The 23,024-nt window shown below is 42.4% G+C and overlaps 1 protein-coding gene across 2 annotated transcripts in view; it reads left to right on the plus strand.

Moving 5' to 3' along the window:
- LOC146811598 (integrin alpha-M-like) overlaps nt 1-23,024 on the plus strand; it is a 500,127-nt gene that overhangs the window by 314,318 nt on the left and 162,785 nt on the right. For both annotated transcript variants that reach the window (XM_085618578.1, XM_085618579.1), the window contains 2 exons: nt 5,563-5,720; nt 20,492-20,643. In XM_085618578.1, coding sequence (XP_085474704.1) covers nt 5,563-5,720; nt 20,492-20,643 — 310 coding nt within the window. The remainder of the gene's footprint in view (nt 1-5,562; nt 5,721-20,491; nt 20,644-23,024) is intronic.

Here is a 23,024-nt window from a genome sequence, read left to right on the forward strand (position 1 = left end):
GCATAGCGCTACTATGCGAACTACGCCCAGGATTAATTCTGAAATTTTTCAGCAACTAATGATTGTTCGTTGCAAGCCTTTTTCCTTCCTTTTTTCGCAAATCTTTTATTAGGATTTTTCAATAAGCTTGATAACAAATCTAAATGGATAGATCTTGCTGTTTGCATTAGCCCGTTTTGAGCGCCGCCACAGGTTTATGCCTGTCTCTATAGTCCATTAGTAGGATATTGTGAACATTAACATGATCAATAACAAAAGTGAATAAACTCTCTCCGCCACGAGAAATCATTTTGAGATGAAAAAGGCAAGGGAGAGTTAGGAGACACAACAATGTAAAATAGGAAGGATGGGTGGGGGACCTTAAAATGTCACAACTGTAGGCTGGGGAGGAGAGCCTGCGATGCAAAGTCCTATGCTGGCGTGCTACTAAGCACTGTCGAAGAGCTGCAGTGTTCTGAGTTTTTGCGGAGTGCTTATGTTTGAGCCACGTCTTATAATCAATGAGCAGTTGCCATAAGTAGTGGAATTTCTTATCTGAATTGGCCAGGATGTGTGTTGTGTGCTCCAATGCATGCACCTTCCACAGTCTGTGAAACCATTGTGCGGCAAGAGTCGGTCCTGTCTTTTTCCAATACCACGTGGTCGCCTGCTTAGTAATGTTCCTTACAAGCACCCATTCGGGCCAGTCATACCCTCCAGATTGTCGTGCTGCTCCCCTAAAAGGAGTGTGGTCGGGTCTGCCGGGATAAGGTAGCCCAAAGTTCAGTGGCAGAGAGAACACTCTCCTTGAGTTTCCTGGTTAGGAAAAGGTCCTACAACTTCAGGAGCAATGAGCTCCAGAGCACTCTAATGTGAGAACCAATTTCTTGCATTTAGATGAATTAATTTTGCATAGGGGTGGAGTTTGGGGTATCTGCCACAAATAGGTAATTGATTATCCCTTATAAGACAGTAAGGTGGACAAAGACAGCCTTTAATTTAATTACCAGGTACCACGGTGTGACCCACAGTTTTTAGGGTCTGAAAAAGGCCGATGACACTTTGGGCACTTTGAAGATGGCAAAACATGTTGACATCAGCATAGGATGATAGGGTAATTGGTATCACTCTTCGACATTAGCATAGGATGATAGGGTAATTGGTATTTTCTAGAAATTGGGTTTCTGGTTGGCAGAGGTATGGACCCTGTCCAAGCAGGAACCACAGTCCTAGTCAGGGATACGTCACTACACACACTAAGTGATCCTGTGCTTAACCTCTGGTAGCTTGGCACAGAGCAGTCAGTCTTAACTTAAGAGGCAATTTGTAAAGTATTTGTGCAACACTTCAAACAGTAACACAATGAAAACACCCACAAAAAGACTCCACACTAGGCTAGAAAAATAGAGAACAATTCAATAAATAAAACAAGACTAAAACAACAAAAATCCAACACGTAGGAGCTGATATAGGCATTCCTAAAGAATAAATGTAAACCAGCGCTTAGAAGCAAAAAGCACTTAAATAGGGCACCTGGTTGCACTGTACAGGGGCAAATTCAAAAGTTCAGGCCGACCATTATGGAGTGTGGGCCAGATACAGGGATCCACTTGGGCCTACTGAACCAAAGTACCCTGATCCGGGATGCGTTGTTGACAAGGAGGATGCTAGGTGCAGCCGCAGTGATGCATTGCTGTCGAGCCACGTAGTGTACAAGATGCATCAATTTTATCCGCGCAACTGCAGCGGTTCCAAGTGCGAGGCACTGGTTCCAAATGCAAGGCACTGCTTCCAAATGCGATGTTCAGCTACTGCTCCCTCAGTAGGCGATGGCCCAATTCCGAAGGCGAGGCGCTGGTATTGAAGGCAATGCGCAGGGTCCGCTCCACGCAACCATGAGGATAGTTCTGACTTTCACAAATGCAAAGATGCACCGGTTCTGATGAGGATGCGTGGGTTTTGGAGAAGAAGCACTTTATACCCACTTCCAAGGGCCTAGGACTGGCTTGGCACCACTAGGTAGGGCAAAACTTGCAGCAAGCAAAATCCAGGTGCTGTAGCAGGATGAGTTCACGTCTTTGATGTCCGTGAGACTTAGAACAGGAGGCAATCCAGCAAGCCTTGGGGTCACTTTGGCTTCATTTGATGCAGGTCCAGTCCTTCTCACCCAGGCCGGAAAGCACCAGAAACAGCAGGGCAGCTCAGCAAGGTATGAGTCCAGCAAAGCAGCAGTCCAGCAGAGTGGCAGTCCATTCAGCAGCACAGCAATTCTTCACAGGCCCAGCAGTGAACCACATTCATGGTGTCAGAGGTCCAGTACTTATACCCAGTTGTACCTTTGGAGTGGGGGAGGCTTCAAAGAAAGCTTTGAAGTGTACAGAGGCCATACCATCCTGATCTGGCTCCAGACTCACTACAGGGGGCTATGCAGCCCTTTGTGTGTGGACAGGACACAGCCTAATCAGGTCTAAGTGTAAGGCTGTGCTCAGCTCCTCCCTCCCATCTCCCAGTATAGCCCAGCAGACACATCTAGGCTCCCTTTGTGTGTGGCTGCCCATAGGGAATACTCAAAGCCCAGCTGTCACCTAACCCAGACTGAACAGAGACAGGCACCAGGCACCAAATATCTAAGGTAGGTAAATTCCAACTTTCTAAAAGTGCCATTTTGCTAAACTGTCATTTAAAATCAAACTTCACTATAACTTGTGATTTAAAATTTTGAGTCCAGTGACACCAAACTTGAAAAATCTATCTTTTCACAACTGGGAATTACACTTAAAAATGTAATACAGCAATTCTAATTGTATGGGAGAGATAGACCTTGCAGTAGTGAAAAACTAATTAATGAGTCTTTCACTACCTAGACATGTAAAACTTAAAAGTACACGTCCTGCCTTTGAAATACACGCACCCTGCCCCGTGGGTCATACAGGCCCTACCTTAGGGGTGACTAAGGTTTAGGCTTGGCAAGAGGTTTATCTTGCCAGGTCGAAGAAGCATTGTAAATTGTACATGCATGCTCTGTAATGGCAGGTCTGAGCCATGGTTAGAGGGCTACTAAAGTGGATGGCACATGAGTGCTGCAGGCTCACTTGTAGCATTTAAGTTAAAGGTCCTAGGCACATGTATTGCACTTCACCAAAACTTATGTGTTAATTAAATATGCCAATTGGGGCTAAGCCAATGTTACCATGTTTAGGGATGAGAGCATAAGCAGTTTAGCACTAGTCGGCAATGGTAAAGTGTGCAGAGTCCTAAAACAACAAAAATTAGTTCAGGACATGAAGGGAGGCAGACAGAAAGTTGGGGAAAAACCACCTTACGGCTGTCAGGTCTAACAGCATCCCTCTTCATCATCCCTTTTTGTTTTTAATTCTATCATAATATCTGATAATAAAATAAATTTAGGATAGATCTAGTTTTAACAGTTGATTTATTTTATCTCTGGCTAGATTGTGTAGAGTGCATATTCCACAATTGCCAACAAAAAACCATTGCTCTCACCCACAGTAGTAGAGTCCACCTTGGACTCTCTTGAGCCCAGGGTACAGAAAGCCAGATGATGAGGAATGGCACATTTTTATGTGGGTGAGGGACTTGCGATTCCCAGGAATAACTCTGTTTGAGTGAAATGAAAAGGAGACCACAAATAGCCACATCTTTTAGATATGTATTTGTAGACCAATGTCCTGATGTCCTTTCTTTAGGTCTGTATAAGTGCATGGCCCCACCAAACAATCAGGAAGGTTTGGTGAGGCTATATGGCATTATGCAGCACACATAGGAAGAGGAAAATACTTATAAGGTTTTTTTGTGCAGTAGGGTGTTCCTTTCTGAGCAAAAACAATACTGCCTACAATGCAGGAACCCTTGCACCATTGCCTTCATTGGTGCAAGGCAGCACATTGTGCGCCGCACTAGGAAAGGAGAGGAATGCCCAGTATAATATTAAATACGGCTCATTCCTGCCCTTTCCCTTTCACCCATCGCAGCGCAGCAAGGTTCTTGCTGCATCCTGTTGCATGTAAATTTGGTAAATTTGGGCCTACGTGCTTAGGCTTATATTCGAAGAGAATAAGCAATTACAGCAGAAACAGGAATTAATGAAAAAGAAAAGTTATCATGGGAGTGGTTGATAATGTTTCAAGCTAGGGAGACTGTTTGGTCATCGTCAGGAATAAGATTTCTGAAGGTCAGAAAAGGGAGCTAAAGAGAAGAGAAAGAAGAGGAGAAAAGCAACGGAGATACAAAATCACAGAATCAGTAAATAGCTGATCCAGAGGGACTAGAACTAACTTATGAGACAGGAAGACCACTGTTCCTTAGTGCTACAGTAAAACAGGAGAAGACAAGGAGACAATCAATTAAGGTAGAAAACAACGGAACTGTATCACTATCTTGAGGGTGAGACACACAAAACAAACCATAGAACGGGAAGACAACTCTATAATATAAAATTGCATGAATAAATATAGTATGTACTGGCATCATAGTATTCTAGTATACCGTATCTGTTTGAATTGCTACTACATTCAACCTTGGTATATCATTTTTCAAAAGATATCTTGGCTCAGGAACCATTGCTCTATTCTATGTATTTATCTTGGGTTCGTTCGTGATTTGTTTTGGTTATCCAATGTACCATACGCAGCATTTTGCATGACTCTTGTTTGCAAGGTTTGGTTATGTGTCATTGTATTAAGGCTCCTCTGCTGGACTGTCCTTCCTTTCATTATGACTGAAAATGATAGCCCCACATAAAAGATTATATTTAGAAAAGAAATCTTTGGTGGCTTCTTTCTCTTTGTAAACACAACACTGTCCAATCCTAATACTCCTCCTTCCCTATTATTCAAATGAAAAAAGTGTTGTAAGAAATGTGTTCACACTCAATTGCACACTTAATTGATGACGGAGTGCCTAAAGGCTGACATTATCCCGTAAGGCTTTCAAGTAATGAACGTTCTGGGACTTTTGTTGGTGACAAACGCTTCAGACAGGACTTTAACTGCATAGGTACAAGGTACTCACATACATAGATGGTGTTGAGCATAGACACAGCCCAGGAGCAATGTAAAAACTGCAGGAAGGAACAATGCTATAATTTGGAAGTATGGTTGCTAAAATTGTTCCGTTTGTTGTTCTAATCATGCTAGCAACGAGCACATACCATCACTTTCATTCTTCGTTGGCACACAAATCTCTGAATTCTTCGCTCAATGGAGTCTTGCATAAATAAATAACAATATGAATCACCTTATAGTATCCTAGTATAAAATATATCTATGAATTGTTATTACATTTAAGGGCTCATTACAATGTCGGTCGGAGTTGCCTCTGACCGACACCGTCTCAGACTCGGCCCCTTAGTGTTCCTGTATGATTTTTTTTTTAAATATCTTGTGTCAAGAACCATTGCTCTGTTTTAGGTATTTAGCCCATGTTAAGGAACTGCCTAGTATCATATACTATTCAGATAGAAACCCGTAAAAAATGTTTTCATGACTGGGATCCAATGAATCCTAAATGTTCATCTTTACTAGCAAGGGGCAATATATTCCACTTGTTATTTGTATTCTCCAGATCACAGCCTGTTTTGGATGTAGCTGTGTCCATCGTGTTCCAGCCTAAGGAAATCCCGCTGGCTGTATTTGACTGCTCTGGACAAGAGGTCAAAGACCAAAAAGCTAGTACAGCCATGGTATGCTTCACTGTCTCCAAACTCACTACCGACACTCTAGGTAAGAAGATGCATGTCGTCTCAAAGGCAGAGAAAGTTACTTGAGAAACTCTGGTGGGAATGTTTTGGAGTGAGGCTTACTCATTGCTGAGTTTTTTTTGTAATGGAGCTGCAGAGAAGTCATTTTGGATTACCTAACTGACAAAATACTGGTTGTCTACCCGAGGAGTCTTGAAATATATCAATGTTGAAGAATCTTAGTGGAAACCTTTTCATTGGAGAGCCTTGCTTTGCCTCAAACACCACCAAAGTTTGTGGATATACTCTAGGTAAACAGTCTCTGAATCAATCAAAGCTTTGAAATATGTGTGTTTGTTTACGCTCTATATGAGTAGGTTTGGTGTTTATCAGGGTGGTTGTATGTTAAATTGTCAACTATATAAATATTTACCTGAGTATATATTGACTCCCAAATATCAACTACGATTATGTCATCAAGGTTGGCATCTATAGAGAATACATTTATTATTGTAATGCCAAGTATAGACCTTGAGAAAGTCTTTTTATGCTTCTAAAGGCTGTCTCCCAATGTAGTCACTAAAAGAGCAGTTAGCCAGAGGCTAAAGTAGGCTGACCCACTATTCCGTGATAAATGCAGAAGTAGGCAGAAGCAAAATGTGAATGACACAATGACAGACCAATGGATGAAGAGCTGTAGCTGAAAGCCCATATATATGTATATTGGATTGGATTGACATTTATAGAGCGCAACGAATGCCGAAGCGTCTTGGCGCTGAGGTGAGAAAAAGAAAGAGAGGAAGCACAATGTCGACACAACAGGCACCTTAGGTCCTAGGAAACAACCAAGGGCCTATAATTATCGCTGGCCATGCTTAGCGATAATTTTCTTATCGCTGGCTATCTCTGCTTTTTATCGCCCTGGTAGCGCGTTACCATCAACGCGCTGCTCCAGGGTGATAAAAATTCCAGAGATAGCGATGTTATCGCCGTTTTGCAGGGAACATCGCTGGTTTCCCAGCGATGCTCCCTGCAAAAGGGCGATAACCTTGCTGATACGACCCTGTGGTTGTACCAGCATAATCCACCCCCAATGTTAGGGGTGGCTTAGTCAGGATTTTAGCAGACGTTAGTTTTTGGAGAAAACAGCAGTTTTCTCCAAAAACTAACGTCTGCTAAAATGCAAGGGCATCCTTGTTGATAGCGCAAAGACGCGTTATTGCTCTCCTGACATGTAGTGTATGTCAGGAACACCCACTTTGTATCTCATTAGAGATACAAAGGTAGGCGTAGTGTTAAAGGGTGCTAACATGCGAATACGCATGTTAACACCCTCTTGCTGATAGGGTGTTGGTTTTATCACCGCTTTTCTGGCTTTTAAAGCCAGAAAAGCGGAGATAAAGCCCTTGATGATATGCCCCCAAGTTTTTATTTGCTTCCTGAACACTGTCATGTTTGGTTGGGGTCTAGCTGTGATAGGTAGTTGGTTTCAGGGCCTCACCACCCCATGAGATAAACTCTTACCTCCCCATCTGGCTCTACGAACTTTCGTGGCACCAATAAGGCCAAAGTTGGCTGATCTAAGATTTCTTGTGAGGGTGTACCAGTAGAAGATTTTACGCAGGTCCACAGCACCTCCACCATAAAGGGTCTTATGAGCCAGACATAGGGCCTTAAATTCCAGGCGTTGCTGTATTGGAAGCCAATGCAGTGACTTAATGGCATCCGACGTAGGGTGGCCTTTGGGAATGTTCAACAATAGCCGGCGCGCCGCATTTTGAATAGACTGCAATTTAGACTTCTGTGCCTTGGCAATGCCCAAAAATAGAGCATTGCAGTAGTCTAGCCGTGATAAAACTAACACCACTACCACGGTTTTCCTTAATTCCAATGGGATAATATTATGTATAACTTAGTAAAATCAGCAGTTCTTGGTTAATACTGGACCTATAAATGGAGCCAGAAAGCAGGCTTCTTTCAATATTTCTGTGATAGGAATCTTAGACAGCAATGCCCCACAGCTTTGAAACTAAAAGCAGTTCCATCTTTCCAAGTGCAGCTAAAGTATACCAAGCTTCATATCACAGATTAACCTATACCTCTATGGTACTGGAGCGGAGGGGATTTGGGCCCTTTTCTCGGCCCCTCCGGGCTGATCTTTTTAGGGAGCTTGAAAGAGGAGTTAGGTATCAGTTCAAGATCACAATTACAGTGGAACCCATTTAGCTACACAGTAAAGCTCCTAGTCGGAAATCAGGTTAAGTATAGATGTATTACAAATTTAAAGCCAGCATAATATAAATCAGTCTCAAGAACATCGCATAACAATACAAAATTATCAACTGACCTCTGTCTCTATGAACAAAGTTAATTCTCAATAACAACCAATGAGAATCTCAGTTATGATAGTACAAATCAGTAAGAAAACAATAATATGAGGAGTTTGAAAATGACGATCTTCTTGTCTATGATGCATTAAGATTTATTGTTCCTACACTAAAGAATGCTAAACTAATTTTCATTTAGAATCATAAAGTAAAGAAAGGTGTCAGCATGAAAACTTCAGTAGACGTTTTATAAAGTAAAGTGTTGCATAGCATGTAGCCACACAATGAGATAAAGCATAGAACGCAAATGTCCAAACCTCTGCTAGCCTAAAGAGTCTCAGAATGAATCTGCATCTACGTCTGTGTTAAGGTCTTCTCCTCAATCTACTCTGAAATCTGCTCTGAATCTATTTTGAGATATACAACAACACCTAGTTATACCCTCAGATACTCTCCTAAATCAGGACGAAAGTCCCAATTAAAACTCTAACTCAAACAACATTCTGTTTGGCAACTGGACCGATAATTCTCTCTTTGATGTACGTTTGAAAAACAGCATCATAACTCTTTTTTTTGATCCACATTCTGGTAGTCTACCTTGAGTCTCGATCCTTCATTTCACACAGACAGCAGACCTCTCCTATGGCCATTGATTTCATGTGCTCTTGACTCCCTTCCTGCTGCTCATCAGTTCACAAATAAGAGTTCTTCTTCATCCATTAGGTCATTTTACCAGGCACCTGGAGAGGATAGAAGAACACTGCATCCAAGAAAACATTTACATTAAAGGTTAAGCATTGCAAAATCCAGTACTTAAGGCCTTTGGATAAGATAAGAACATCAGGATTTCAATTGACATTATGTGAATACATGGACCATTATATATCAAAGTAAAACGTTTTCACATAAATGCATATAATCTGGAACTCGTTGTTACTTGAAAGTAAAAGCATTAGTAAACACATGTATAAAAATATTGGGATTACATAATGCATGCACTTCTTGTATATCTTCAAGTGCACTTTTTTCTGCTTGGGTACATTACATTTCACAAATACATAAGGTCTTAATATACCTATGCGGCTTAATAATTTTGAGGGTAGAGCCAGTTTTATTGTGCTTAAATGACTGCTTTGACAATGTCATGATTTTAATAGGGTGTTGGACTTGGCCCTTTTTGCAGGGTCATCCCTGAACCTTTTGCCTTCTTCCTAGCCTTTTCTCTGACATGGTGTTGGTGGTTCTAGGACTCTGGGCACTTTAGCACTGCTGTCCAGTGTAAAGTGTGTGTGCCCTCTGTGGCAAACATGGTTAGATTGGTCTACACCTGTCTGGCATATTTAATATACCAGTCAGTCCCTTGTAAAGTAGTATCTCAGATACCCAGGGCCGGTAAATTAAATGCTACTGGTGGGCTTGCAGCACTGATTGCACCTCCCACCAAAGTAGCCCTTCAAACCTGTCTCAGGCCTCTGCCATTGCAGGACCTGTGCGCGCAGTGTTACTGCCGCTATGACATGGCACCTAAAGTGTGTGCCACGTCTGTGACCCCCTTTTACTGCATGTCAGTCACCCCTAAGGTAGGCCCTAGCTAGCCCTATGGGCAGAGTGCATTGTAGGTAAAAGGTAGGACATGTACCTTAATTGCATGACATGGCCTGGTAGTGACAAACAGCCATTTTGGTTTCTCACTGATGTGAGGCTGCCCTATCATAGGAATGCATTGGGGATTCCCTGATAAGTGTTTCAGTGGTTATTCCTGATATGAGAGGAGCAGCGTGGTCAAGTTTGGTATATTTGGAATGGTAATAACAAATGCTGCACAATGGTGTGGGCAGATTTCTTATACCTATTTTAGAAATGCCACTTTTAGAAGTTGGCATTTCTGTGTGCTATGTGTCTGCCTGCCTGATGTGGATTGCATGTCTGGCTTTGGAGTGACAGGGGCTGGTGAGGTGTGTGTGGCTCCAGGGAGGGCAGCGTGAGTCAGCGCTAGGCTGAATGGGAGATCTGCATTTGAAGTAGTGGGAGGAGTAGTCCCCTGACCCTGAATAGGTCTGTGCCTGCCTAGGTGACTGCTGGCTCTGCTCCCCTGTGGTATGTCTGATGACAGAGCCCCAACCTGACAAAGGAGGGTGGGAGCCCTGTAAACAAAGTGCTCCACACCCCCCAGAACCAGTTGAGGCTGGATTCCCCCAAGCCCTGTGCCAGGGCAGACAAAGAAAATGCCCTAGAAATGCTGGGGCTGTGACCCCATGAAAATGTTGTGCTTTATGTGCTTCCCTGTGCTTGGGGACTTGCTGCAGCTGGGCCCCAGGAGGAACCACTACAAAGGACTGCCTCCCCACTGGAGGGCCCTGTGAGCTGGCCTGCCTGGGCCCCGCCTTTGCCCTGGAACTGAGGCGGCATTAGCGCCTTGTGGGCGCTCTTTTTACTTTTCCAAGAGCGTGGGTGACCTGCAGCGCTGTGCTGCGTGATGATCTAGAGGGAATCCCGGTGTAAGGATTCCCCTGAGCTGCTGGGAGACAGCGGGAGCCCACCCTGCATTTTGTGTTTCACAGAGGTAGCCCACCCCGCATTTGCCAGAATTTGTGGGAGCTGAGCATGAGCCCACCCCCCCACTTGTGTGTGTTTTCAAAGTGGAGCCTACCCCGCTGTCTCGTGCTTTCGTTAGCAGGAGCACACCCCGCACTCCGGTGAAGAGAAGCGTTGTGCCTTAAGACCCAGGAGCCAGGAGGCTGTGCCTGGTTGGGGGCATGGCCAGCCGGCAGGAAGGAAGATGCCGGAAGTCTAGACGGGCGTGCTGGGAGGAATGCGGAGCCCCTGTGTGCCGGTGGCAGCCCCGCGTGTGGAGAAGCATCAGTAGAAGCCAGGCGGGAGCTTACCCCACACTGGCGAGCAGTTAAGAAGAGCCCCGGTGAGTGAGAGGAGACTGGAGCAGAAGACAGGCAGCACTGCGCCTGGTTCGAGGCAGAGCTCCCGTGTTGGTCAGGAGAGCCCCGCGTGCAGCCTAGATCCTCCGGAGCCTCGCGGGCTCCACATCGAAGTCCCGGGTCCCACCAGAGAGACCAGGTGAAGTCAGGAGAGGTCCCAGTGGAGGAGGATCTCCTGAGGCACATTGTCGGTGGCTTCCCTCTGCAACTGGAGGAGTCCAGAAGAGCCCCGGTGAGTGGGGGCTGAGCTGAGAGCATTTTTTGTGCTCCCGAGGCACATTTAGTGCCAGTGCCTTTATTATTCTTCACAGTTGCACTGCAGTTGCGGGCAGCTGCAAAGTTGGGGGCAATTTTGTGTTGCCCATGCTGGTTGGAGGCCTCATTTACAAAAGGGGGCATTTTCAGAGAGAGGAGCACCGAGACGGAGGGGCTCCCCAGGCACAGTGGTGCCAGGCCCCATGGTCACAGCTTCACCGCACAAGCGCAGGCAGCTGCCACGTTGGGCACAATAATTGTAGAGTCCCAGTGGGGAGTCAGGAGGCACAGTGGTGCCAAAGCCTAATTTCCAGCTGCACCGCAAGAGAGAGAGCGGGCAGCTGCAACGTGGGACATTCTTTTTCATAATGATAAAGGAGTGAGACACGCTCCCCTGCACCAGTGCATTGCGCACTTTGCTTTGGCTGTCTTGGCAGCAAAAGGGCACTTTGAAAGCCCTAGGATCGCGCCCTGACATTTTGGACAAAGGGCATTTGAGCCCCACAGAAGGCCAGTTGGCCTGGGGTCATTTCAGTGTATCTGCTAAGGTGCTGTGTGCACTTTATCAGTGGTACTGGGGTGCAGTACTCATGTTTTAGGCATAATATGTTTATTCCTAATGTGGTTTATTCCTAATATGTTTTATGCCTGCTGTGATGGAGACATGCCAATCAAACAACACAGGGTCTTGGCTCAAATCAGTAAGGTTGAGCCCTAAATGCACAAAATAATCACAATTGCCAATACAGATATTGCTTCCAACATTACTTTAAAGGTGCATAGAAATTAAGTCCATGACAAGCCTATTTCTCATTTCAATTCTTTCAAATTTATTCCAGAACAATCTTATCAGATTTTATATTTTATAGTAAATCTTTTCAAAATGTTGTCATTATATAAAACACAATAACTATACAACACCTTCTTTATACAAATAATGAACAGACCTCATTTACCGCATTTTCTACTTCATACCATTCTCAATCCACATTTATAACATTCTCTCCTTCATACAATTCTCACTCCCCATTCGAACCCATTAATAACCCACACATAACTACAGCCATAAAAACTAAATAAACAGCCTGGTTACCCTACTTTTATTTCCTAATCTTTTAGATGCCAGGTGTCTAAACCAAACAACAAAAAAGCTCCTAACTTGTCTTTCGAATGCACTTTCCTCCTAGATACACAGTTTTTTTTAATTAAACAACAATTCTGCAGTGCCCGAAAGCAACAGAATACACAACAGTTTGTTTGGTACACAAAAAAGGAAAAGTTTGACGCGTTTCGAACTCACTTCTTAAGGGGTTCTCTTCAGGACTACAATAGCTGTAACAAAAAAACGAAAGATGTTACTATCCAGACACAAAACAACTTGATTTAACTTTATTTATCAAGTGCCACATGCCAGTATCCAGCCATCTTTCCTCTTGAAATAGTAAATCAATCAGCTACTCTTTTCACAACTAATCTAAATAAAAATGCGTAAACAAAAAGCATAAGGAAATCAAATCAGAACGTTTGTCTTGGGTTACAAAATCGTCATGAACATTATCTCAATGAGAGCAATGCAACTTACAGTTTACATGGAAGGGAGTTTTCAAAATCTCTTTCCTAGAACAAAGCACGAGTTCTACAAGAGAATAAAACGATCATGTAAAGCAGACCTGCTATCTCGAGAAGCAAAGCAGTAAGTTTTTTGGAGTTCCGAACGCAGATTACCTTCAGTGCGCGTAAAAACGTGGGCAAAAATGCGTGAGTGTTCCTTCTACTGCGTTCATTTTAAATAAACGTCAGCCTTCCAAATGATTCAATTTGTAATTTTGTTGCCTCTGAAAAAACAGGAAATTCAGACTTTAGTTTGAAGCAATAGTCGACCTAGTCCTTCGTTCTTATTTTTTCCAATAGAATACGGGCGGCAATCAACGGTTGTTATCTCCTTTATCTGTATTTCCGCTCAAGGTGAATCTAAACATACCTTTTCTGAAGGACGGCGTAACTTCTATTTAACGATTCATCATTTTCCTCGCATAGCGTGGTTGTGAAACGGAGTCTGCGTATGGCCATCGATAAACTCCGGTTTGCTGTATTTATGTTGCTAATGCTAATGTGATATGATGCTAAGTACAGTATTCTACCAGTAGTTACTGGTGGTGTTTTACATTTGCTACTTGTGCTTCTAAAGGTTCTGACAGTGGCCTGATTGGCCCTGTCCTGTATATAATCCCCTGTGAATATTGCCTAGTGCCAGTTGGCACAGTGTATATGTGTGATTATGATTCTAATGTGTTTTGGATAATACAAATGCTATTTTATTTATAACCTTGTGTGGAGTTTCTTTTGTGGCGTGCCTAGTGTGTTGCTGCTGTGTGTGTGTGTGTTGCGCAAACGCTTTACACATTGCCTCTGGGATAAGCCTGACTGCTTGTGCCAAGCTACCAAGGGGGTGAGCAGGGTTATCTTCAGTGTGTAACTCCCTTGCCTTGACTAGAGTGGTGATTTCTGTCTGGCTTAGGCGCTTGCCCTAGCCAACCAGAAATGCCATTTCTAAAATAGGGTTTTTGTGTTACCATCGCAGCTAGCAAATATAATAACAGAGATTCTATGGTGACTTTAGGTCTTAAAGAGTAGCAGTAATTGCTAACTAGTGTGGATCCATACACGTATTGTTGAAGGCTCTTATCCAGTCGATTAGCAGTATGCTTTATAATGATGTCAGAACAAGGAAGGAGGGCTTTGACAGAGATCAAGAAAGAAAAAGGGAGAAAAGGGAACAATATTGATCAAGAGAAGGGTAAGAACATGTCAAAAAGAGAAAGCAGAAATGAAAAGGAAACTACAAGAGTAAGTCAAGGAGAAATGATACGTAGGGCGCTAGACAAAAGTGGCTTGAGGTAGAGTAAAGACAAGGCAGCCTTGGTATTTCCAACCCCAGTATATGGTAGCTCCGAAAGTGGGATACTATAAGAAAACAAGTGCATCCACAAATGTGCCTTAGTAATTGTAGACTCCAACCTCATGAAGAGGGATACCAAATTATTTGCATGATACCGATGGTCTAATCCCTGAAATAGTTTTCCACTAAACCTTTCACCATTTGCTTTGCCAAAGATTTGTCAGCCAAAATGTTCCAAACGATAGCACTATCCAATCCATGCCCTTTCGTCAATGTGAACAGCATCAACATTTATTTTCTCTATTTCCTATGGACACAAGCAGCGAAACATTATGAAATGGATTTTTTATGTTTTTGCACAAGAATACGTTTCTGTTATGTGATCCTTGGATTCTTCACCAAGACCGTACCCTCCACAAGTGCTACCTAATACTGATAGCATGGTACCGACATTTTGAGTTTGAAATTTTGACCTGCACATGTATTGACCCTACGATATTATCTGCATATATTCTCTAGTAGAAATTTATTATTAATAATTATATTTAGTTCGAACAAGACGAAACAAGGTAACAGAGCACTTTACAAAATTGATAGAGCATCTTTTATTGGGTGAGATATCACTGGAACAGTTTTAGCTCTCTTTTGAAATTATGGTAGGAAGATATAATTCTGATTGCAGATGGCTTAGAATTTTAGATCGTGGATGCACTTACAGAGAAAGACTGTCTCAATTAACATTAACTATAACTTGTGCTTCTCCTACACCGCTTCTACCTTTTCATATTTAATTACTTACATCATACTAAATAATAGCATTCCTAACAAGACTCATGGCATCATTTATAAAAACGTTGTGTTTGGTAGAGTGGCGAGTAATAGTTAATGTAGTATGGCTAGAGAGTTGCCAACAGTGCGTACGGAGGTGCGCAAGTTATTACAATTTGATGGATTTGAGTACATTATAGATCTAAGGTATTACTATAACTTTAGCATTTCTAGTGTTTGGGTAGCTTAAGTTTGGTTTGTATAGAAAGAATAATGTTTCCCTAACTCTAACTAAGCTTTATCCATTGGTGTTTTCAGTTAATTTCAATGGTTTTAATTTTTTACTCTAAAAGTGTTTGAAATCGGCGAGTGAAGAGTTGTTGAGTGGAGTGTCTTACAGTGGAATAGAGTAGAGTGGCATAGAGTGGAGTAGAATAGCGTGGCCTAGCATAGAGTGGACAAGCGTAGAGTGGAGTGGTGTAGTGGTGCGTGTTATAGAGTTGAATAGAGTTGACTGGAATGGCAAAGAGTGCAGTGGTGTGGCGTGGCGTGAAGTGGAATAGCGTAGAGTGGAGTGGCGTAGAGTGGAGTGACAAACAGTGTGTAAAGTTGAGTGTCATAGAGTGGGGTAGCATAGACTGCAGTGTCAAAGAGTGCAGTGACATACAGTGTAGTGGCATAGAGTTTAAAAGCATAGAGTGGAGTGGCGTAGAGTGAAGTGGCATAGTGTTGAGTGGCATAGAGTTGTGTGGTATAGATTTGAGTGGCATAAAGTGAAGTCTCGTAGAGTGGAATAGCATAGAGTGAATTGGTGTACAGTGGAGTGGTGTAGTGTGGAATAGTGTAGAGTGGAGTGGTGTAGATTGGCGTACAATTGAAAGGCGTACAGTGGAGTGGTATATAGTGGAGTGGCATAAAGTAAAGTGTCTTAGTGAGGAATGGCGTAGAGTGGAGTGGTGTGGAGTGGTGTAGAGTGGAGTGGAATACAGTGGAGTGCTGTAGACTGAAGTGGTGTAGAGTGGAGTGGCGTAGAGTGGAATACCATAGGGTGGAGTGGCATAGAGTAGAGTGGTATACAGTAGAATAGTGTAAAGTGGAGAGGCATAGAGTGGATTGGTGTAGAGTAGAGCTGCATGTTGTAGACTAGAGTGGAGTGGCATAGAGAGGCACAGCATTAAATGGAGTAGTGTAGAGTGGGGTTGCATAGAGTGGAGTGGCATAGAATGGAGTGGCGTAGAGTGGAGCTGAGTGGAGTGTCGTATAGTGGAGTGTTTTAGACTGGTGTGTCATATAGTGGAGTAGAGTGCCATAGAGTGGTGTGGAGTAGTGTGTCCTGGAGTGGCATAGAGTTGATCATCACAGAGTGGAGTGGCACACAGAGAAGTAGGGTACAGTGGAATAGCGTGGAGTGGAGTGGATGGCATACATTGGAGTGGCGTACAGTGGAGTCGTGTAGAGTGGAGTAGCATACACTGAAGTGGCATGTTGTAGAGTGCAATGGTGTGTCCTAGAGTGGAGTTTGTGTGCCATAAAGTGGAATTGTGTGTCGTAGACTGGAGTGTTGCCCAGTTGTATAGAGTGTGGTAAAGTGTTCTACAGTTGAGTATAGTGGAGTGGAGTGGCTTTGTGTAGAGTGGAGTAAAGTGTCATATGTTGGAGTGTCATGTCATAGAGTAGAGTGGCGTGGAGTGCAGTGGGATGGAGTGACTTAGCATAGAGTTGAGTGAAGTATCATAAATTGTAGTGGCATGTTGAAGAGTAGAGTGAAGTGGTGCAGAGTGGAGTTGCATGTTGTAGAGTAGAGTGGGGGGATACAGTGGAGTGGAGAAGACTGGACTGCCATAGAGTTGAATAGCGTGTCGTACAGTAGAGAGGCATGCCTCAGAGTGGAAAACTGTTGAGTGGAGTGGTGTAGAGTGGAATACCATACAGTGGAGTACAAAGAGTTCAGTGGCTCAAAACACACAATCTAATTCGCTGGCATGTTACTTCCTTAAAAGTCCAAACATGCAATTTGATTGGCTGGCTGTAACATGAAGTGAAAGTTTCGCCCACCATTTAATGATTCAGGGACTTGGTCCACTTGTGTGTAAGAATAAATAAATATAAAGAATAAGGGCACTGGGTATGGGTTCCTGTCCCACTGATCCATGCTGGGGGTGTTAGGGGGACATCCCATGCTGTCAAATTAAAAAGAAAGTGCATGTGTGGCAGGATTTGGCAGCCCACATTCCACCCCACACTGTGTGTGACTAATAGATGGGTTTGACTGCCCACAGGGGTTGGGTGCAGTACCTGGCAGCAGACCAGGGCTTGCAGCTAACCCCACGGTACAAACGACCAAAGGCTGTGCGCAGCGTGGGGTAGCTCTAATTTGGTATGGTAATAAAATATAACTTTATGTTTTTTAAAAAAACTAAAAACCCACTGAAAAAACAAAGGTTAAAGTAAGGTTATAGTATTATAGTTAGGTAGGTTTATAATATCTTACTTTACATTAAAAAATCCTAAATATTCAACAAAGAAACCAAAGGTTAAAGTGAAGTTATAGTTAGGTGAAAATATCAGTTCATACGTAACGTTTTAAACACAAAATACTCTGAAAATTCCTAGTTATATTTAACCAAAGTAACTATAGCCTCCCCCCTAGCTATGCACTGTTTATTACCACACATATTACATCACTCATGCATTTTCTATGACATCATTGATAATATCAATCTGAAATGACATCTTTGATAAAAAACACTGTGCATGGCTGGTGTCACCGAATCCTGTAATGGTGACTGCAACATTTCTCTTCATGTTGCAGTCAACTAATTAGAGTGTGAGCTTCCATGGGATTCATGGGAGAGGCAGCAAATGGGAAAAAAGCCCCCCACCCACCAGAAAATCAGATTGCTCTGCCAGTCACGAGTACCCAACCACGCAACCATCCAGATATACATACATTTTGAACCTTAATTTCTCAACAACTACTGAAGCACACTTTTGATATACATACATTTAATGATAAATATGTATGTATGAAGTTGTTGTGAAGTTAAGATTACTCATTTCTAGGTGTAGTTACCTTGATGATATAGCAATAGTCTATATTCTGCACTCAATTTTAGTGGCGTCACTCTATAATATGATATACAACAATTTTCTTGGACTCATTAAGCTCCAGTGCTATTCTGTGGAAACACAGGGCCTCATTTACAAGCAATGACTTATCGCTGCACCTTCTTGCTTGCAAGAAATGATGCAGCAGAAGCGCAAGCTCCCTGTAAGTAAGCCCCATAGGACTTTCCTACAGGGAGCTTACTCTGCCGGTGCGTCATTTGTTTTTACACAGCGTCGGCTTTCATTGCTCCATATTTACAGGGTGACGCATCCAGGATGATGCGTCACTTTTCATCAGCCTGCATCATTTTTTCCTTTGTCAGAATAGGCTGCATCACGTTAGTTTTAATAAATGCACGATAGGCGTTCCCACTAAAAACCCCGTAAAACTGACACAGTGGTATTTATGACTTTTTCCCAAAGTGACGCAGCATTGGGAGGCGGGCTGCTGAGATAGAGATACATCAACATTTCTATGCCTCTAAATTCCAGGCATAGGAATGATGCTTTGGCTGTTTCAGATGAATTTGACCAGCTCTAGTGACTTTAGACATTGTAATCTGCAATTAAGCCACATAGGTAAGTGCACACATAAGGTAGGTAATACAGTAAATCACACATCACACACCAATAATGACTTATGTCACACATACGTAGGCATAATGGTACACATAAGTATACTATGCCCACTTGTATGCGTGATATCCTGGAACAATGTAATAGAGTGGAAGATGAGTTTTTCACCTTTTGATAATCTATTACATTGGACCTCATACAGTAGGCTACTTGTGTCAGTCAAAACTGACGCATCGCCTCATTTTTGCTGTAGTTGAATCCGTTTTACGGCCAACTATAGCAATGAACCACTTTTGGGACCTTGCGCCATGGAGCCCCGTATTGTAAATATGGTGCATCTATGGCATCAAAAGGATTTTTCACGCAGGTGCAAGAAAGTTTGACGCATTGCTGCCTTGGCGAATCGATGCATCATTTCTTGTAAATGAGGCCCACAGTTTCTAAATGAGGAACAACCAGCATATTGTGTGAATTCTTAGGATGGGGAGGTTGTAGTATCTATTGAGAATTTCCACGGATGTAGTAATAAACACATTTTTGCAGATGCCAGCAGAGCATAGGTTTTGGCATGTAAACGGTGACTATGATGTGTGACTATTCTCTCACATATACGTTACAATGATGCAATTGATCGGATTTGCAGAATAGTAAGTGAATGTTCAACGTGGAAGTTGGTAACAATTTTCCACTCTTGTGGGAGCACCTCCGATGTAAATCCTAAAGTACATAAAATAGAAGATATATAGACTAAGAAATTACTGGTGTCATTGCCTCTGGGATCATTTATTCTGGTATTTTGGATAATAGTCCTGTGATTTTATTGGGAAAGACAGGGGATTACTGTTTGTGACAAACGTTCTTTGCATCAGTGCTTTTTGAGCACCAAACTTGGCATTACTGATTTTTCATTTGATCTAAAATACAGACACCGGTTTGTACATATAGCTCCCCGGTACTAGTGGATTAGGACTGATTATTGTTGCTTATAGTTTATAGGTGACTGGCAATAACGCGGCAAATGTCAGCTGTGTTCATGATGCGCCAATGGTGCATCCCTTTCTCTTTGACTGTCATTACAGCGACCACACTTCACATTGAAAAACCTGTTTCACCGACATTGACAACTAAGTGACTTATCATGATATTGATCTAGCTCTAGTCAGTGCTTAATTTGAGCCAGGGCTTTCTGGTGCTCAGCACCGGCACCTAATCCTCAGCACCGGTGCTTATAGCACCAATTAAGGACACACTCATTTTCAAAGCACATGATTTCCCCATAGAATCACACAAATTTTGAGCCACTCAGAGACTCGAACCCGGTTCCCCAGCTCCGAAATTGTCAGCTCTTGCCATTAGGCCAAGTTCTCTCCAGAATAATAAGTGCCGGGGCTCTAGTCAGGAGAGAGTTTGCACAAGCACATTTCTCCTGTTAGTGCTGCCTCCCGAGGAAATCCCCTGCACCTTTTATTTTACAAATTAACCACTGGCTCTAGTGCCCCCAAATGCAAAGACTGGAGTTCCAATCATGACAGGTCGAGGTATTTGTCATGTTGGTATGGAGGCTTATTACTGTAAACTTCATGTGGAAATTAGTATTTAAGAGTATGGCTCGTTTATCACATAGTGCTGTTGACATTACCCTCAAGTGAATAATTTTGTGGAAAAACTGTTGAGACAGGATGTGCATGAGGGATAAAAATTGATATCTACTGCAAGGAAACGTTTGTTTGATTCTAGTCTATGAATGGCAATACTTCAAAGGGAGCATCTACATGAATGTCTGTATTTCTTTAACGCATTTCGACAGTGTGAGTACATTAAGGACAACGATATTTGCTGTTCACTGCACTCATAATGCAGATTCCCCATAGTCAAACATATTCACATAAATTGCAATTAATCTGAGCCAGCCTCACCACATAGCATTTTCTTTTTTTAAATATTTTAGGAGGTTTCTCTTCCACCATCGACTACCGCCTGCATCTGGACTCGGTGCGTTTGAACAGTCGAGCTGTGTTTAACACCAAGAATCAATTCCTGAACAAGACAATGAGGCTTGGTATTGAAAGGCGTTGTGAGGCGCATGATGTGTACCTGCCTGTGAGTGAGCTTTTCCTTTTCTTCGTTTTTCATGTTTATATTTGAGCTTTAAAATGTTGAGACTTGAGTATACTGTAGAGTAGAATTTATTAGATTAGGTGAGGAGTTGGCCTAACGGCTAGGGCGGTCTACCTCGAATCTGGAAAACTGGGTTCGAGTCTCAGCAATGACGCTGAACATCCTGTGATTCTGGGCAAATCACTTAATCTCCCCATGCCTAACAAAAATGAATGTGTCCTCAGGTAATGCAACTGGTGCTATGTAAAGCGCTCTGATACCCAATTCGGGTCAAGTTCGTGATATATAAAACTCTGGGGGGAAAAATTAGAGAATGCAAACCATGCACTAGACAGTTTAGCATTCAATAGCCTCAATGAAGGTAACTTTGCATGGAGAATCTTAACTACTGCAAACTGATCAAGAGAGAGATGGCCTGTAGAATTCAAGGTCATTGTGGTCTGCACAGGGGAAGCCACTAGGTTTTTCCTAACCTCAAGATGGAACAACTATGCAAAAACCTTTATTTGGTATGAAATGAAACAGTTTATTTCTGTGATTCACATCCAAACAGGTTATCTAGGACTGCCACTCCCTTCCAAAAATGACACTTGTTTTTTGGAAAGGAGGTCTACAGACTACTGAAAAACAAATACTGGGTGTGTGGAAACTACAGCATATTACAAATGTACTGGAAAAGTTCACTAGCTTTTAACAGAAGCCTACCTGACCTACATAACTGCTTGCCTAGCTTTTATTGATGTACAGTTTCAGGAACTCTAATATATGGACCAACAGTTAGTAACATTAGTTATGTAAAAAATATTGGATTACCTCGCAAAACCCATATCTTGAGTCCTCTTGCATGGTGCCAATTGATACCTCAATATATCCAACTTGTTGGAACAGCATTTGTGAGTGAGGAACTCGATGTAAAACCATGCTCCTTACTGGTGAATACTGCTTTGCTAAGAAAGTAGCTGCATTATTCAGATTCAGGATCAGATGAATAGGGATATTGGCCATGCACATAGTAGCGGATAGGAACTTAATACAAGAGGTTGAGCGTAGCACAAAGTAGAGCTTAATAAAACTATCCACTCACTAACCCTGATAACCAACAGAAAATGCCATTCTTTATTTTGTTCAGATATTGCTTCTCTCCTTCCAAAAATATCAACCCAGATTTCCTTCAATTTGTTCCATATCTTCTCTTGATGGGACATTGACAAACACATTAACTTATTGTTCTGCCTTCTTAGAGGGTGGACAGAAATTGATCATGGAATATTTAGGACTATTCATTTAATCATTTAGTTCTACAATGCAATGAAGAGGCTATATCAGAGTACTGGGAAATCCAATATGACAAACAAGTGGGACAGAGGAGAATAAGAAAACTATCCCATTTGTAGGAACGGGGGAGAGAAAATAGAGAAGAAGAGGATAACAAATTTGTATCATGTTCATAAGGTAATGAAGACAGAAAATTGTATTATAAAAAGTCACACGGAATGCATGGAGTATAAGGATTTTAACTACATTGTGACTTCTACATATTCTCGAAAAGTTATGAAGTCTTGGAAAGATTGCCCTTAGTTATCAATTAACAGAAAGTCTTGATATACAATTGTAGAGCAAATCATCACTGAGGTTCAAAGAAGAGATAGTAAGGTAATTACAATATTGAGTAAATCCGCAAACTTGGGGGACCAATACAATTTAATATTGTATGGCAGTGTTTCTTGAGCTCTGGTCCGAGGAACCCTGGGGATGCAAGGGCTACCCAAGGGGTCGACAACCGTTTTACAAAATTAAATAATATTAAAGATTAGCTATTAAAATAATAAAGTATGCACAAATACACAAGCAAAAAAACGTTTTCCATATTTGATTGTGAATTATAGAAAATATTTTAATATCTGAGAATTTGTTTGGTGTATACTTATTTTTTGTATGTTTGTGTATTGTTTCGAGGTTCAAATTATGGGTGGGCAAAACTCACAAAGTTTCACTCCACTGAATTTTGTGGAGTTACCTGAAAACTCTGCGAGATCCTGCAGATTTCTACAAACAGGCAGAAATCAGTGTGCTGCGATGCTCGCGCTAAATTTTGGTGCCAGGAGCTTGTTCAGCATTGCAAAATCAGCACGTACTGCATTAGGTGGAGCACCGGACGGTGCTGCTTCTTTGCTGCAGCTTTCTCACCACGAACGGTCGCAACCGCCCGCATTGAGAAAAAACGCTGGGTGCCCTCCTAGTGCCCAAAATTTGCGTTTGGGAATGTCATTTCTTGCTCGTGATTGCCAACATACAATTGGTGAGCCACAAAAGAGAAAAAACTTTGCCACGCGCCGGTTGGCGGAGTTTGCCTGGAACTCCAC

This window comes from Triturus cristatus, chromosome 7 (genome assembly GCF_964204655.1).
Source record: "Triturus cristatus chromosome 7, aTriCri1.1, whole genome shotgun sequence".
Classification (NCBI taxonomy): Eukaryota; Metazoa; Chordata; class Amphibia; order Caudata; family Salamandridae; genus Triturus; species Triturus cristatus.